The 16,941-nt window shown below is 59.2% G+C and overlaps 1 protein-coding gene across 1 annotated transcript in view; it reads right to left on the reverse strand.

Annotated features, from left to right (window-relative positions):
- RPTOR (regulatory associated protein of MTOR complex 1) overlaps positions 1-16,941 on the reverse strand; it is a 175,518-nt gene that overhangs the window by 62,485 nt on the left and 96,092 nt on the right. Inside the window, exon 7 of the mRNA XM_036267872.1 lies at positions 16,799-16,858. Within this exon, the coding sequence (XP_036123765.1) occupies positions 16,799-16,858 (60 nt within the window). The remainder of the gene's footprint in view (positions 1-16,798; positions 16,859-16,941) is intronic.

Below are 16,941 nucleotides of genomic sequence, written 5' to 3' on the forward strand. Positions count from 1 at the left end.
GGTGGACGCCCCAGCACTAACCAGGGCTGTCCTGGCCCGCGAGGACGGTGGACGCCCCAGCACTAACCAGGGCCCGCGAGGAGGGTGGACGCCCCAGCACTAACCAGGGCTGTCCTGGCCCGCAAGGATGGTGGACGCCCCAGCACTAACCAGGGCTGTCCTGGCCCGCGAGGACGGTGGACGCCCCAGCACTAACCAGGGCTGTCCTGGCCCGCGAGGCGGGTGGACGCCCCCAGCACTAACCAGGGCTGTCCTGGCCCGCGAGGACGGTGGACGCCCCAGCACTAACCAGGGCCCGCGAGGAGGGTGGACGCCCCAGCACTAACCAGGGCTGTCCTGGCCCGCGAGGACGGTGGACGCCCCAGCACTAACCAGGGCTGTCCTGGCCCGCGAGCACGGTGGACGCCCCAGCTCTAACCAGGGCTGTCCTGGCCCGCGAGCACGGTGGACGCCCCAGCTCTAACCAGGGCTGTCCTGGCCCGCGAGGACGGTGGACGCCCCAGCACTAACCAGGGCTGTCCTGGCCCGCGAGCACGGTGGACGCCCCAGCTCTAACCAGGGCTGTCCTGGCCCGCGAGCACGGTGGACGCCCCAGCACTAACCAGGGCTCTCCTGGCCCACGAGGATGGTGGACACCCAGCACTAACCAGGGCTGTCCTGGCCCACGAGGATGGTGGACACCCAGCACTAACCAGGGCTGTCCTGGCCCACGAGGATGGTGGACACCCAGCACTAACCAGGGCTGTCCTGGCCCGCGAGGACGGTGGACGCCCCAGCACTAACCAGGGCTGTCCTGGCCCACGAGGATGGTGGACACCCAGCACTAACCAGGGCTGTCCTGGCCCACGAGGATGGTGGACACCCAGCACTAACCAGGGCTGTCCTGGCCCGCGAGGACGGTGGACGCCCCAGCACTAACCAGGGCTGTCCTGGCCCACGAGGATGGTGGACACCCAGCACTAACCAGGGCTCTCCTGGCCCACGAGGACGGTGGACACCCAGCACTAACCAGGGCTGTCCTGGCCCGCGAGGACGGTGGACGCCCCAGCACTAACCAGGGCTGTCCTGGCCCGCGAGCACGGTGGACGCCCAGCTCTAACCAGGGCTGTCCTGGTCCGTGAGGAGGGTGGACGCCCAGCTCTAACCAGGGCTGTCCTGGCCCGCGAGGACGGTGGACGCCCCGCACTAACCAGGGCTGTCCTGGCCCGCGAGGACGGTGGACGCCCCAGCACTGACCAGGGCTGTCCTGGCCCGCGAGGAGGGTGGACGCCCCAGCACTGACCAGGGCTGTCCTGGCCCGCGAGGAGGGTGGACGCCCCAGCACTAACCAGGGCTGTCCTGGCCCGCGAGGACGGTGGACGCCCCAGCACTAACCAGGGCTGTTCTGGCCCGCGAGGACGGTGGACGCCCCAGCACTAACCAGGGCTGTCCTGGCCCGCGAGGAGGGTGGACGCCCCAGCACTAACCAGGGCTGTCCTGGCCCGCGAGGACGGTGGACACCCAGCACTAACCAGGGCTGTCCTGGCCCGCGAGGACGGTGGACACCCCAGCACTAACCAGGGCTGTCCTGGCCCGCGAGGACGGTGGACGCCCCAGCACTAACCAGGGCTGTCCTGGCCCGCGAGGACGGTGGACGACCCAGCACTAACCAGGGCTGTCCTGGCCCGCGAGGACGGTGGACGCCCCAGCACTGACCAGGGCTGTCCTGGCCCGCGAGGAGGGTGGACGCCCCAGCACTGACCAGGGCTGTCCTGGCCCGCGAGGAGGGTGGACGCCCCAGCACTGACCAGGGCTGTCCTGGCCCGCGAGGACGGTGGACGCCCCAGCACTAACCAGGGCTGTCCTGGCCCGCGAGGACGGTGGACGCCCCAGCACTAACCAGGGCTGTCCTGGCCCGCAAGGACGGTGGACGCCCCAGCACTAACCAGGGCTGTCCTGGCCCGCGAGGACGGTGGACGCCCCAGCACTGACCAGGGCTGTCCTGGCCCGCGAGGACGGTGGACGCCCCAGCACTGACCAGGGCTGTCCTGGCCCGCGAGGACGGTGGACGCCCCAGCACTAACCAGGGCTGTCCTGGCCCGCGAGGACGGTGGACGCCCCAGCACTAACCAGGGCTGGCCTGGCCCGCGAGGACGGTGGACGCCCCAGCACTAACCAGGGCTGTCCTGGCCCGCAAGGACGGTGGACGCCCCAGCACTAACCAGGGCTGTCCTGGCCCGCGAGGACGGTGGACGCCCCAGCACTAACCAGGGCTGTCCTGGCCCGCGAGGACGGTGGACGCCCCAGCACTAACCAGGGCTGTCCTGGCCCGCGAGGACGGTGGACGCCCCAGCACTAACCAGGGCTGTCCTGGCCCGCGAGGACGGTGGACGCCCCAGCACTAACCAGGGCTGTCCTGGCCCGCGAGGAGGGTGGACGCCCCAGCACTAACCAGGGCTGTCCTGGCCCGCGAGGACGGTGGACGCCCCAGCACTAACCAGGGCTGTCCTGGCCCGCGAGGAGGGTGGACGCCCCAGCACTAACCAGGGCTGTCCTGGCCCGCGAGCACGGTGGACGCCCCAGCTCTAACCAGGGCTGTCCTGGCCCGCGAGGACGGTGGACGCCCCAGCACTAACCAGGGCTGTCCTGGCCCGCGAGCACGGTGGACGCCCCAGCACTAACCAGGGCTCTCCTGGCCCACGAGGATGGTGGACGCCCCAGCACTAACCAGGGCTGTCCTGGCCCGCGAGGACGGTGGACGCCCCAGCACTAACCAGGGCTGTCCTGGCCTGCGAGCACGGTGGACGCCCAGCACTAACCAGGGCTCTCCTGGCCCACGAGGATGGTGGACGCCCCAGCACTAACCAGGGCTGTCCTGGCCCGCAAGGACGGTGGACGCCCCAGCACTAACCAGGGCTGTCCTGGCCCACGAGGATGGTGGACGCCCCAGCACTAACCAGGGCTCTCCTGGCCCACGAGGATGGTGGACGCCCCAGCACTAACCAGGGCTGTCCTGGCCCGCGAGGACGGTGGACGCCCCAGCACTAACCAGGGCTGTCCTGGCCCGCGAGGACGGTGGACGCCCCAGCACTAACCAGGGCTGTCCTGGCCCGCGAGGACGGTGGACGCCCCAGCACTAACCAGGGCTGTCCTGGCCCGCGAGGACGGTGGACGCCCCAGCACTGACCAGGGCTGTCCTGGCCCGCGAGGACGGTGGACGCCCCAGCACTGACCAGGGCTGTCCTGGCCCGCGAGGAGGGTGGACGCCCCAGCACTGACCAGGGCTGTCCTGGCCCGCGAGGACGGTGGACGCCCCAGCACTAACCAGGGCTGTCCTGGCCCGCGAGGACGGTGGACGCCCCAGCACTAACCAGGGCTGTCCTGGCCCGCGAGGAGGGTGGACGCCCCAGCACTAACCAGGGCTGTCCTGGCCCGCGAGGACGGTGGACGCCCCAGCACTAACCAGGGCTGTCCTGGCCCGCGAGGAGGGTGGACGCCCCAGCACTAACCAGGGCTGTCCTGGCCCGCGAGGACGGTGGACGCCCAGCACTAACCAGGGCTGTCCTGGCCCGCGAGGACGGTGGACGCCCCAGCACTGACCAGGGCTGTCCTGGTCCGTGAGGAGGGTGGACGCCCAGCACTAACCAGGGCTGTCCTGGCCCGCGAGGAGGGTGGACGCCCAGCACTAACCAGGGCTGTCCTGGCCCGCGAGGACGGTGGACGCCCCAGCACTAACCAGGGCTGTCCTGGCCCGCGAGGACGGTGGACGCCCCAGCACTAACCAGGGCTGTCCTGGCCCGCGAGGAGGGTGGACGCCCCAGCACTAACCAGGGCTGTCCTGGCCCGCGAGGAGGGTGGACGCCCCAGCACTAACCAGGGCTGTCCTGGCCCGCGAGGAGGGTGGACGCCCCAGCACTGACCAGGGCTGTCCTGGTCCGTGAGGAGGGTGGACGCCCAGCACTAACCAGGGCTGTCCTGGCCCGCGAGGAGGGTGGACGCCCAGCACTAACCAGGGCTGTCCTGGCCCGCGAGGAGGGTGGACGCCCCAGCACTAACCAGGGCTGTCCTGGCCCGCGAGGAGGGTGGACGCCCAGGGCTCTTTGCTTCTCCACATTTATAGCACGTCTGTGCTGAAAACAGTACTACCACCACAGAGAAAAAGGAAACCTCAGTTTTTTAAAAAGAGGGAGTTACAGCAAGTTCTCCTGAAAAGGAAAGAGGTTTTAAAACCGCACTGTCTTACAAATGAACACCATCTTACCTTCAGTTCAATGGGAGCAGAACACGCGTCCCGACCTCCGTGGACCTGAGTGACCATGGGAACGGGCACAGAGCCTGGGCCAGCTCCTCGGCCTGAGGCAGAGAGCTCGCTGCTCAGAAACAGGGAGGGGAGCCTAGCAATTCCCTCCCTCCCTCCCTTTCTTTCTTTTTGCTAACCCTCACCCCAGGATGCTTTCCCGCTGAGTTTTAGATGGAGAGGGAGGGAGGGGCAGAGAGAGACAAGCACTGATGAGAGAGACACGTCCATCTGTTGCCTCCCACACACACCCTGACTGGGACCAGGGATCAAACCTGCAACTTGCGTACATGCCCTTTACCGGGAATCGAACCCACGACCCTGCAGTGCAAGGGCTGACGCTCTAACCACTGTGCCACTGGCCAGGCGCAGTTTCTTTTTAAAATAATGCTCTGACGGTCCGGGTCAGTACCTGATAGGTGTACATCTGGTAAGACAAAAGCCACAGGAGGCCAGCACGTCCTCACTGTGGGCATCACTGACAGGAGTCCTCAGACGCGTGTCTGTGCTCACGTCCACACACACTCTCAATCCGTGAGCGCTGCCCTGAAACCAGCCACACACATGTCCACCAAATGTGCGCTGACACGCCTCAACCTTCACGGAAGCACGGGGGGGTGGGTAGCCACCAGAAAGAAGAGAAGGCTGGGACCCCTGCACCAGCCAGCACATCTGGTGACGATGCTTTGTCACTGGCTCACGCTCTCCTGACCCAGACCAAGCCACACATCTGTCATAGCCTTTCCCGGTCTCCACTCCGAGTCCGGCAGAACCTGCTCTCCGGCTTTCGGAATGCCCTGTTCTGCAGTCCCTTTTGTTCTCGCGCTCACAGATCTCAGGCGAGGACAGGCGGTCTGCTCAGCGTGCAGGGACCTGCGTCCAGAGAGTGTGATGTCTGACACCCGCGTGGTGCTGCGGAGCTAGAGCCGGAGGCGATGCCTCCCCCCAGCGCACCGCGAACTGCGCCGCTGTCACAGAGGAAGGCGAGGGGAACGCAGGGAGAGAGCCTGCTCGGGCTGTCATCACTGACTCAGAGACTCACTGCTCACTGCGGTGACGCCATCTAGAGAGCTGAGCTGGCCGGGCCCTGAGTAACCTCTGCAAACCCTGGGCATACGGCTCGATGACTCCCTGAGGTTTAGATGACGCCCTGGGCTCCCTTTGTGGCAATGGCAGATTAGGTGACTCACCACCTTCCCTCGGAGGACAACCAGATAGGCTGTGTGGGGAACCTTTCTGAAGTTGATGGAGGGCTACCCAGGCCTGGGACGGAAGCCCAAGGTCTGCACCGGCACTGGGTCTGCCTTCTCGAGGGGGCACCTGGCGGCTCCCGGAGCAAGACCGAGAGGCGGAGGGATGGGGCCAAGCCTGGCAGACTCCTGGGCTGGAGAACAGCCTGGAGCTGAGGGGCTGCCAAGGAGATGGAGCTCTGATGAACCCCAAGCTCTGAGCTGGGACTCAAAGGATGAGCTACGACGGCTCAGACGTCACAGCCTCCAACCCTCCCAAGCCCCTGTACAGTTTCATGTTCAGTTTGCAGCATTCAATGAAAATAAACAGGCATTTCCTGGGAACTTAAGTGTACGTGTGGAACCGAGAAAAACCGCTGACGACAGGAAGAGGGGACAGGGGGGTCCAGGCAGCGAGACGGCAGGAAGTCCGCACTGGTCCGATATGCCAGGAGCTTAAGGACAGGCTGGCAACTTCGGCAGAGAACGAAAAGCTATAAGATAAAGCCTGTAAATTCTAGGGCTTCAAGAACTTATAAAATTAAGAAACATCGAATGGGCTGAACAGCAGAACACAGTGCTGAGGAGGGAGCTGGGAGGGGCCGACGGAGCCGCAGGAGGCACAAGGCCGGGCAGGAGCGATGCAGTGAGCCGCACAGGAGAGAACAGGAGGGGTGGAAGAGGAGCGCTGTTCGGAGACCAGTGCCGTCCTGGATGGCGTGGCTCAGCGGTCAGAGTGTCGGCCCTCACACCAAGGGACACAGGTTCGAATCCTGGTCAAAGGCATGCGCCTGGGTTGCAGGTTTGGTCCCCAGCCCCGATCCGGGCACGTGTGGGATGCAACCAATGGATGTGTCTCTCTCACATCGATGTTTCTCCCTCCCTCCCTCCCACCCTCTCTAAAAATCAATGGAAAAAAAATCCTCAGGTGAGGATTAACAAAAAAGTAAAACAAATTAAAAAAAAATTGTCAGAAGAAAAAAATGCATATAACCTCCAAGGGAACATGTCTTGGTCAGGAGACAAAAACCATGCCTGTGGTTTTTAACAGAGAAAATTTAATATAAAATACTTTAGGGAAAACTGGAGATTGCCTACAAAGAAGAACAACGAGAGCTGCATCCAAGATGGGAATGGCCGTACGGGCACTCTCAATGAGGGGGCAGAGGTGGGAGAGGCCACCCAAGGCGGAGGCTCGGACCTTGCTAGAGAAGGTGGGCCTGTGTCCCTCTGGATGGTGGAGAAGACCGTCATCCTCAGAACTCAGGTGCAGAAACCTTTAACAGAACAGCAGCAAGTCAAATCCAGCACAGATCAAACAGTGATCCTCCATGACACGTGGGGTGTGTCACAGGAACGCAAGTCCTGTTCAAATGAACATCTGAACACCAGTCAGGGAATGCGGCACATGAACAGAATGCAAAATAATCAAACCATCATTTCAACGGATGTTGAAAATCACTTGACAAATTTCAACACTGTTTGTGACAAAAGCCCTCAGTAGACTAAGTATAGAAGGGAACTTTCTCAACCTGATAAAAGACATCCATGAAAAATTCATAGCTGACATGATAAAAGATTCAATGTTTCCCCTTAATTGACCCTCAGTTGGGACCATGGTTTGGGTGCCCAGTTCCACCTCTTCTATTTAACCCTGCACTGGAGGCATCAGCCAATGCAATAAGGTAAGAAAAAGGAACTAAAGACATAAAGATTGGGCAGGAAGGTGTAAACTGTATTTGCAGATGGACATAGATGATCTTCAGGAATCTATAAAACAGCTATTAAAACTAACACATGACTTTAGCAAAGTGATAGGAAGCAGGGTTTTTATTTTAAAAGTAACAGCTTTTCTAAATGCTACCATTAAACAAACGCTGAAGTTAATTTAACAAAGTATTTGCAAGAAATGAACAGCTAGAACTGCAAAGCATCAAGGCCACTAAATCGGCATGTGATGATGACTATGACAGATGGACCCACTCCGTGCTTAGTTCCATGGAGCATGCACTGCCTGGGGACTGGGAGAGTACTAACTTACACATTAGCCTTTGATAAGCTGGGGATCACCGAACTAGTGCCCAAGGGCCAAAGCAGCTAACAACCTGTTTCATGTGGCCCGCAAGGTAACGGCCTTTATAATTTTAAAGGTAGGTAACAAGAAAAATAAAGAATACATGCCAGAGACTTTCCATGGCCTGCAAAGCCAAAGGCACGCACCATCTGGCCATGACCAGAAGACGCAGCAGTCCCCTGCTTGAGGTGGCCGCTCAAGTGTGGAGAACACTTCAAAGCCACCAGAGGGGAGGAAGGAGAAGAAGGGAGGCAGAAAGAAATGGGGGGGGGGGGGGGGGCCCAAAGGACAATAGTTTAAACCCGAATATGACCATTAATACACTAAATATAAAAACACTACTTTGATTCAAGTCAACAACTTTCAGTCTGGATTTAAAAACAAAGTCGCCGCTATCCTGCTAACGAAGAGGCACAACCTGAACATGCTATGTGAAGATACAGAACCTGACATCGGGATGCCTGCTTACACACACACACGAGGACCACCCTGGCCGGTTTGGCTCAGCGGTCAGAGCGTCGGCCTGCGGTCCTGAGAGACCCGGGTTCAGTTCCTGCTAAGGGTGCGTACCTCAGTTACAGTTTGTCCCCGGCCCTGGTCAGTCGTGCGGGTGGCAACCACTCGATGTGTCCCTTTCACATAGATGTTTCTCTCTCTCTCTCTGTTCCTCTGTCTCCCTCCCTCTCTATCTGAACAAAAAATGGAAAAATGTCCTCGGGTGAGGATAAAAAAAACCCCAAACCCCCCCTCCCCACGAGGACGAAGACAGCAACCAGAAGAAGCTGTGTGGCCGCGCTGCTGTCCGGAGGAGTGGACTCTAGCAGGGACGGAGAGTGGCATTTCAGGGGGATGAACGGTTCGACTCATCCCACCAGGAGGGGAATCAGGCGTGGCTAACCTGTCCTCCCCCGTCACAGCGGGCAAAGCATGAGGTCCAACGGGGCCTGGGCTTCCAAGGAAAGCAAAGTGGCAGCAAACTGTCCACCTTGTTTCTTGAACAAGAGGAGGAGGAAGTTCAGATGCTGTTTCAGCAGCGTCTCAAGAAACGGGGCAGATGACGGGCAACAACACGGCGTAGGCCAGTGGCAGGTCCAGATTCAGGACCACGGAGGAGGGGGCCCAAGCACCGACTCACTGGTGACTACGGATGGACGGACACAGGGTGTCAGTGTGGCCAGGTGCCCAGGGACCACAGCTCCCAGCAAGAAATGCACTTTGCTTGGAGACACACACAACCTCATGCAAACACACACATCAAACAGCAGACCCGGAGAACATTCAGGAAAGGGAGATGTTTTCTATCCTGTTTTAAAACATGCAGACGGACTCACCAAACCATGACTCGCCGTCTGAAAGACACCAGTGTCAACGAGGCTCCTGTTCATTTCCCCGGGATACTGACTCAGGGTTATCAAAATCATCGGGGGGTGAACGCAGCACCCAAGAGAGATTAGAGATTACAAAACCACGATTCTAACTCAGACTAAAACCCTCCGAGGCAGCGTGTTGTTGAGTGATTTCAATTCTGCAGGGAGGCCCTAAATCAAACAGTGTGTGTGCAGTGCTGCGGCCCGGGACGCCCTCTCTCTGCGTTTAATAGCTCCCACAGAACAGTCTGCTCACCTTCACTCACGGGCAGATGTAGAGAAACGTGTTTTTAAATTCTGAAGGAAAAGGACTGATGATTTCCATCGCTCACTGGTGAGCAGGAGTTAATAACAACACTGGAGATAACCTGCCTTTCACTGACCTGATACCGAATGGTACACTGCGGCCCGTCCCCACAGCCAGACAACTCGAGGCAGGGAAGGAGGCCTGCAGGCCGCAGAGGGATCACAGGGAGATGCAGCGTCAAGGCAGACAGGGGCAGGTGCCCAACATGCTCATCCACTGTGTTCACGACAGAAGGAAAACAGACTCTTCTTTACTGAATAGTGTGGGCTCCGAAGCCCAAAGGGAGTGAATGGAGCCTAAGCCCCCTGGAAACGTTCCTGGACAAGCTGATTCTCCGGCCTCCCCAGAGCCAGCCCACTTCCTGGAAGCCAAGCAGGTGCCGGCCCCCCAGCAGTTCCCTGAGAGGCTGGGCGAAGGTGGCTGCCAGGAAAGGCATTTTAAAGGAAGGGGAGAGAGCGCTGCCCCCACCCGGATCCAGATGAATCCAGGGAGCACTCCGGTCCCCTGCTCCCCGTGGCTGTCTCCCCGAGGCCCTTCTTGATGTGCGGAGGCAGCCTCCCGCTGAGCGGCCGTGTCAGCCGCTGGTCCGAGGCAGGCGGGTGGAGGGGAGCTGGCCACCTCAGCGGTGACCTGGGTCGAAACACCCCTGCAATGGAGGTGCCACCACCTTCCTGTGGGACCCTCTCCCCCTGGAGCCAAAGCCCTGCAGGGCCAGCTGCCCCGTCGCACACGTTCCCTGACACCAGGCGGCCAGCAGGTGGAGCCAGAGTCGCAGCTGCGACCGGCAGAGCGCTGTGCAGGTCTTTGTCTGGTCCCACTGTGAGGGAGATGGGAGGTCCAAGTGTGCGGGCGCCCCGCGGGGCCCTGAAGCCGCTCACGCTCTCCCTGGGCACCCCGTCCCGCTGAGCCTCCTGCACCTGGCTCATCAGGCCAAACCTGGCGGCCGCCAAAGGCGGTGTACCCCACCAACGGGACCCTCACGTCCCCTGCGGACCGAGCCCTTGCCCAGCACCCCTGGCAGGGGCAGTGCTCCGGGACCAAGAATGGCTGCGGGGGCAGGAGGACCAGGGCTGTCAGTGCTGCAGTGCCCTCCGCAATCGCTCAGTTCTCCCCACTGCCTGCCTGGCCGCGCTCCCACCCTTGCCCAGCACCCCTGGCAGGGGCAGGAGGACCAGGGCTGTCAGTGCTGCAGCGCCCTCCACAATCGCTCGCGTTCTCCCCACTGCCTGCCTGGCCACGCTCCCACCCTTGCCCAGCACCCCTGGCAGGGGCAGGAGGACCGGGCTGTCAGTGCTGCAGCGCCCTCTGCAATCGCTCAGTTCTGCCCACTGCCTGCCTGGCCGCGCTCCCACTTCGCGTCCAGATTAGCTTCGGTGAGTCATCACTCACCGAATCAGCGAGTGGCAGGCGCTAATGAATTACTGATTCTTCACCTCCCACCAGCCGATATGATGCATTTATGTTGGAAAGAGGGGCTCTTTTTGAATGAAGATGGGCATTTTTTCAGTTTTCCTTTCAAACGTAATACAAATGCATGATGCTGACCTGACAGCAGGGAGCATTCTAATCACATCGACTGGGCCCGCCAGGCGGCTGCCCGCCCCACAGACCCTCCGCGCCAGCCCGAGGGCAGAGCGTGGCTCCCCTTCCCTGTGGCACACTCAGGGGACAGTGAAGGCGGGCTGTGTGTGGGCTCCAGGAGACACTGGGCAGAAGGCTTACCTGCTCCGTGCCTCAGTTTCCTCACTTTAGAATGTGGAGCCTCCCTTCGAACGGCTCCAGCCAGGACGAGGAGAGCGAGTGTAGGTGAAGCCCACGGGGCACTGAGCGCACGCAGGTGCTCAGTGAACATGACCTGTCGCCGCTCTCCTTGGTCACTGTCCGCTGGAACACCAGCCTGTGCGCCTCATCCGTCCTCCTCGCAGCAGCCCCGGGGCTCTTACGGATGGGACACAGCTCAGCTAACAGAACGCTCCAGCCGCAGACCCAACGCCAGAGCCCAGCCAGGCCCGGCTCACCTGCCGAGCTGGACGGGCTGCATGGGAGCTCTGGAGCGGGCAGGGCACCTCGCTCACTGCTGTGAAGACGCTGGGCTGTGAGCGATGTGAGATACGTGTTTACACAATAGATGTTAATTATGAATAATTCCTGGCACGCTCTGCGCCCCGCCATCAGGGAGCAGCTCCGCGCCCGATGCCCGGCAGCCTCTGCGCACCCCGCACTCCCAGCCCAGCATGAGTGTCTCCTAACGTCGTCTCGGGCTAAGAAATGCCCCTTAATTTTGCTGCCACTCTCTGTGAGGTTCTCAGAGATCATTAGAAATCGGGGTGCTCGAAAAAGGTTCCCTGTAATTTACTCCCCGACACTGTAGCTTAATTAGAAAACAAACTCCTTCCCAGCTTTAAAGATTGCCAGTCAGCCCTGGCCAGTTTGGCTCAGCGGTTAGAGCGTCGGCCTGCGGTCCGGAGAGACCCGGGTTCGGTTCCCGCTAAGGGCATGTACCTCGGTTGCAGTTTGTCCCCGGCCCTGGTTGGTCGTGCGGGTGGCAGCCACTCGATGTGTCCCTTCACGTCGATGTTTCTCTCTCTCTCTCCCTTCCTCTCTCTCCCTCCCACTCTGTCTGTACAAAAAATGGAAAAATATCCTCGGGTGAGGATAAAAAAAAAAAAAAAAAACAAAACAAACAAAAAAAAAAGATTGCCAGTCATCACACACACACACACTGAACAGCACGTGCTTTGCACACAACAGCAGTGGCAGAGGCCGGGAGGGTGCACGTGGTGTCCCGGGGCCCAGGCGTGAAGCATCTGTGAGCAGTTGGCAGGGCAGACGCCCTCGGCAGCTGATGCCCACAGTGATGGCCCAGCTGACGCCACAGGCTTGTGAGCCACACGTGTGCCGCACAAGGGCACGTGGGTGCGGGATGTACCTGCCACCCTGGGTCATGTGCACCGGGCACCGCTGGGCATCTACAACTGGTGCCAGGACGACCCCCCACACCTGGGGAGAGGCCCCAGAGGGATGCGGTGAGCAGAGGAGGAGATGGACATTATTCTCATTTCCTACAGGTTGCTAAAGCTGCAGGACGTCAGCCCTCGGCATGGTGACCTGTCACTCGGGTCAGGTGGGCAGCGACCACACCTACAGGGACACAGGTCCTCGATGGAGAGTGTCTGTGTGGTGAGCTGAGAGGAGGGAACAAAACTGCAAACCTGAGCATCCAGAACCCTTCACTGAGGCAGCCAGTGAGCTCCGAGCGAGGCCCAGCCAACGCGACGCTCACACACCGTCAGGAGGCCCAGCATCTGCCTACTGCGCCGACCCAGCTCCCGCGCTCTGGGCAGTGCGGACACTCCCCGCTGCGGCGCTTCCTAGCTGAGCACCCCCCACCCCGTCTGCAGGACCAAGGGGTTGAGCGAAAGTGCCGATTTCTGTTTGGTCCAGTCCTTGTCATTAAAAACAAGTCATCCCACCAGTCAACCTGGGCCCATGATCACGCACAAACGAGCTCCCTGGGCTCCCACGTGAGGCTCCTGTAGGCCTGTAGGCCACGGCCACGCATCCCACATGGGCAGCAAGAGGTGGGACAGGGACGGCCACATGCCTGGGCCCTCTGTTAGCTTCATGAGATGTGGTCAGGGATACGGCCCCATGGCCCTCGGGGCAGAAAACCCTCACAGTAAGTGGGGACACGCAGGGTATCACCGGGCTGACCCCCAGGCTGAGCTCTCACCCACACACTCCGACAGCTGTGTCGATACTGTGCAATCATTTTACTAAAATCTCTCAAACTGTTAAAATTTTATGTATTTTGAAATATTCCATGGCTTCTCCAAACTAAATTAGCTACTTATGAATTTTGAACAAGGAACACTTCTGGTCCTGCCTGGGGCGGGGACCGGGCTGCTCTCACGTCATCAGCGTGGCTCTGGCCCATGCCACAGGTCCACACCACAGTGAGTTAGTCCAGCCCTGATGGAGCCCCAGTGACCCCAACACAGTAAGTGCTGACCACACCAGCCCCAGCCCCAGGGGGCGGGTAGAAGCCGGAACCAAGAGCTATGTGTTTTGAGAAGAAATCTCCAGAAAATGGTAATAAAATGGGTGAAAATAATGAGACATTTCTTCCAGGACTGTTTCTGAACACAGAAGCACAGCCGCCTGGAGACCATGAAACAGACGCTGCACTCCCGCCGAGCTGCAGAACCACAAAACCCAATCTGCCCCTCGACACGTCCCTTCTGGGGTGGCATGGCACACTCGGGCAAAACTCTAGGAATTAAACCCAGAACAGCAGCGCTTTCTTTTCAATGGAGAAAACTCTCCAGTCTGCTGCTGAGATCAAACTCCTGCATTTACCCGGAGCAGCTGGAACGGTGGCCGGGTACCTGCTGGAACCTTCCAGCCAGACTGTTTTATGAGGGATTTCCGCCAAATTCTAGTCTGGAATTTGTCCCGGCATAAAAAATAAACACAACCCCTTTGCTGGCGCTCAGTCTGAACCTGCCGGGCTCCCAGGAGTGGGTCGCTGGGTCCCACGGCTGGGCGCACTGGAGGCGGGAGCCCCTGGCTGCTCGCCCAGGGGGCTGCGCACCCGCCTCCCTGCCGGCAGTGCGTGGCTGTCTCCAGCACTGCGCGTTGTCGGTCGTTTTCCTCTTAGTCATTCTGACAGGTGTGCGGCAGCATCTTACCGAGGTTGTGATTTGCATTTCCCTAACGTGGTTAACGGCTTTGAGCATCTTTTCATGTGCTTATTGGCTGAAATCATCTTTGGGAAAGTCTTTTCACCACGTTTCTCATTTTTCAATTGGGTGTTTTTTTCCTTACTTTCAGGTTGTAGATACCTTCATTATTCTGCATACAGGTCCTCTGTCAGCTGTGTGACTTGGAAATACTGTCCCAAGTCTGTAGCTTGTCTTTTCCCACTTTTTTTTTTTTAATCCTCACCCAAGGACATTTTTGCATTTTATCTTCAGAGAGAGCGGGAGGGAGGGAGAGAGGAAGAGAGAGAGAAACATCAACGTGAAAGAGACACATCGACTGGTCGCCACCCACACAACCCCAACTGGGGCTGGGGACAAACTGCAACCGAGGTACACGCCCTTCGCGGAAACCGAATCCGGACCTCTCTGGTCCGCGGGCCAACGCTCCAACTGCTGAGCCAAACCGGCCAGGACTTTTCCCATTCTTATCTGTGTCTCTCCGAGAGGACACATTTTAAATTTTGATGAAGCCTAATTCACCTATTTTTTTCCTTTTGTGGAGCATGGTTAGGGTGTCAAGTTGCTGCACACATTTTAAACGTGGGGCAGCGACAGGACAGGCGCAGGAAGACCACAGGGACACGGTCAGACGGGCCCACCACTGCCGGGGAGAATGCCGTCAGGAGGCTGGGGGCAGAGGAGGGGCGCGCAGCTCTGCACACTCCAGGTCCAGGAGGCAAACAAGGGCACCCGGAGGCCAAAATAAACGTGAACAAAATGTAAAACCAGGAAAGGGTCTGAGCAGGTGAGAAGCAACCCAGCTATGATAAAATGTAGCTTTGCTGCAATCTTGATGGACGTGGTTTATGTGAGAAATTACCCGTGGAAGGCCACGTACGGGGCAGGGGACAGAGGTTCATGACTCAGAAACAGGGAAACACCCCAAGACAGCACCTGGCACCGACGGGCAAGCAGAACGGCTTCCCAGAACGGACAGATGGTGACGGCAGGCCGGGTGTCTCCCTGACTCTAAGAGCTCGTCCCCACACACCTGCCTGTGGCTTTGGCAGCGCACGTCCGCCTCCTGCACGGCCAACACCGTGCGCGGCTGCAGGGAGCTGGCAACGCAGCGGTGGGAGCAGCACTGCGCAGCGGACGCGCGTGGAAGAAGGCAGGTGACTGGCGCGTGAGGGATCGCACTCCGAGAGGAGCTGGCAACACAGCGGCGGGAGCAGCACTCCGCAGCGGACGCGCGTGGAAGAAGGCAGGTGACTGGCGCGTGAGGGATCGCACTCCGAGAGGAGCTGGCACCCGCACCGACCCTGCGAATGGTCCACGGGACGTGGGTCTGCTGCGGGATGGAACACGCTGGCCCCGGATGCAGCTTCACTGCAGGGTCAGTCACGGCCGGTGGAGCTGACCAGCCAGCACGCGCAGCCCTGCGCCCTGCCAGCCATGGCACCTTCCTGACAAAGCCCTAGGTCGCCGTCAGCTCTGGGCTGGCTCTGTGATGACCACGACCAACTCGAGCAAAGGGGCCATCGACCCTCCCATTGGCCCCTGGCGCTGGCCGATGTCACCGTGTCCCACTCTGCGTGTGAGCAGAAGCCCTGAAGCGAGCAGGTGCACTGGCGAGTCCCACGGCTCCCACGCATCCATTCGAAACGCACACAATTCTACTTCTAGTGAATCATCTGCAGGTTTCTATGTACATTTTGTTGATTCCTCCTTTTACATTTATTTGAACACGTATTCTACATGACCTTATTCTTGTAAAAAACGTAAAAATATGGAAAAAAATCAAAGTCACTTAACATGGCTCTTCCTCTTTCCCCAAATCCTGCCCTCCTGCCCCGTGTGACCATGAACGCGTCCTGTCCCCCTCGCGTATTCCCACACGCACCGCTCTGAAGACATGCTGGCGCCCTACTGCGAGCACCGGTCTCCTCTCCCACTGACCAGTGGCGCTGCTGATCCATTCCACATCACACGGGCGGTGGCCACACAGCATGCCACGCACGGAGGAACACACTGCGACTGATCCGTTGCGGCCTGATCAGTGGGCACTAAGCATAATACTCTTATATATGTCTCCTGGTTCATAGGCAAGGGGCTTTCTAAGGGAAAAAAAACCCAGAGGTAGATTTTCTTCCTACCTAATTTATTTAAATTCAGCCCTCAGCTGTTTTAACATACGGTTTTGCGTATTAAGACCTAGAAAGTGATGATCCCTGCAATAATTCTAGAAGCAGTGGGGGTCAGAGCAGAAGGGTTCAGAACCACCACATGCACCAGTCAGGATGAGCCACAGATCAGTGCAGGGTTATGGTGGCCTCCCAGAGCCTAAGGGGTTCCCAACCAGAAGCAGACACGCTGGTCCCCGACCAGGAGGACAAGCAGAGGCCACACAACTCGAACGCATTGTGGAGGACACCTCCCACTCCGACCTCGAATCTGCCCTGAGACACAACATAAAATGGGGCGGTGCTGGGGTGGGGGTTGACCAGGCCAATGCCCAGCTCTGATCTGGCTGCCGTGTCGGGGCAGACGGTTTGTGGGCGTTGTGATGCCTTTCTGCTTTGGCTCAGTGTTGGAGTCTTTTTAAATGATCAAAAGGAATCAGCTTTTGATTCTTCTTTAATCTGGCCCCATACTGAGTCGTATGGAAGCTGGCCCCATACTCGAGTCACTGATGGACTCATCCACACTCGGCCTTAATCAGGGGACAGAAACACACACACCCACGTGACAGGGGACTATCCCCACGCAGACAGAAGAGCTTCAGAGAATGAAAAAGGAGAACTCCCAGACCCAGATGCCAGGGCACAAAAAGCTCACTTACTTTTCTATCAAGTCCAGTGTGACTCCGGGCACCAGGCTGACGCATTTCTGCATGCAGAACCTGCGGGGAAAGAACAGAGAGTCAATCCCACACAGGATGTTCAACGAGAACATGCCAACATGCCACAGTCCTGCAGAAGTTAG

This window comes from Molossus molossus, unplaced genomic scaffold, assembly GCF_014108415.1.
Source record: "Molossus molossus isolate mMolMol1 unplaced genomic scaffold, mMolMol1.p scaffold_m16_p_19, whole genome shotgun sequence".
NCBI lineage: Eukaryota > Metazoa > Chordata > Mammalia > Chiroptera > Molossidae > Molossus > Molossus molossus.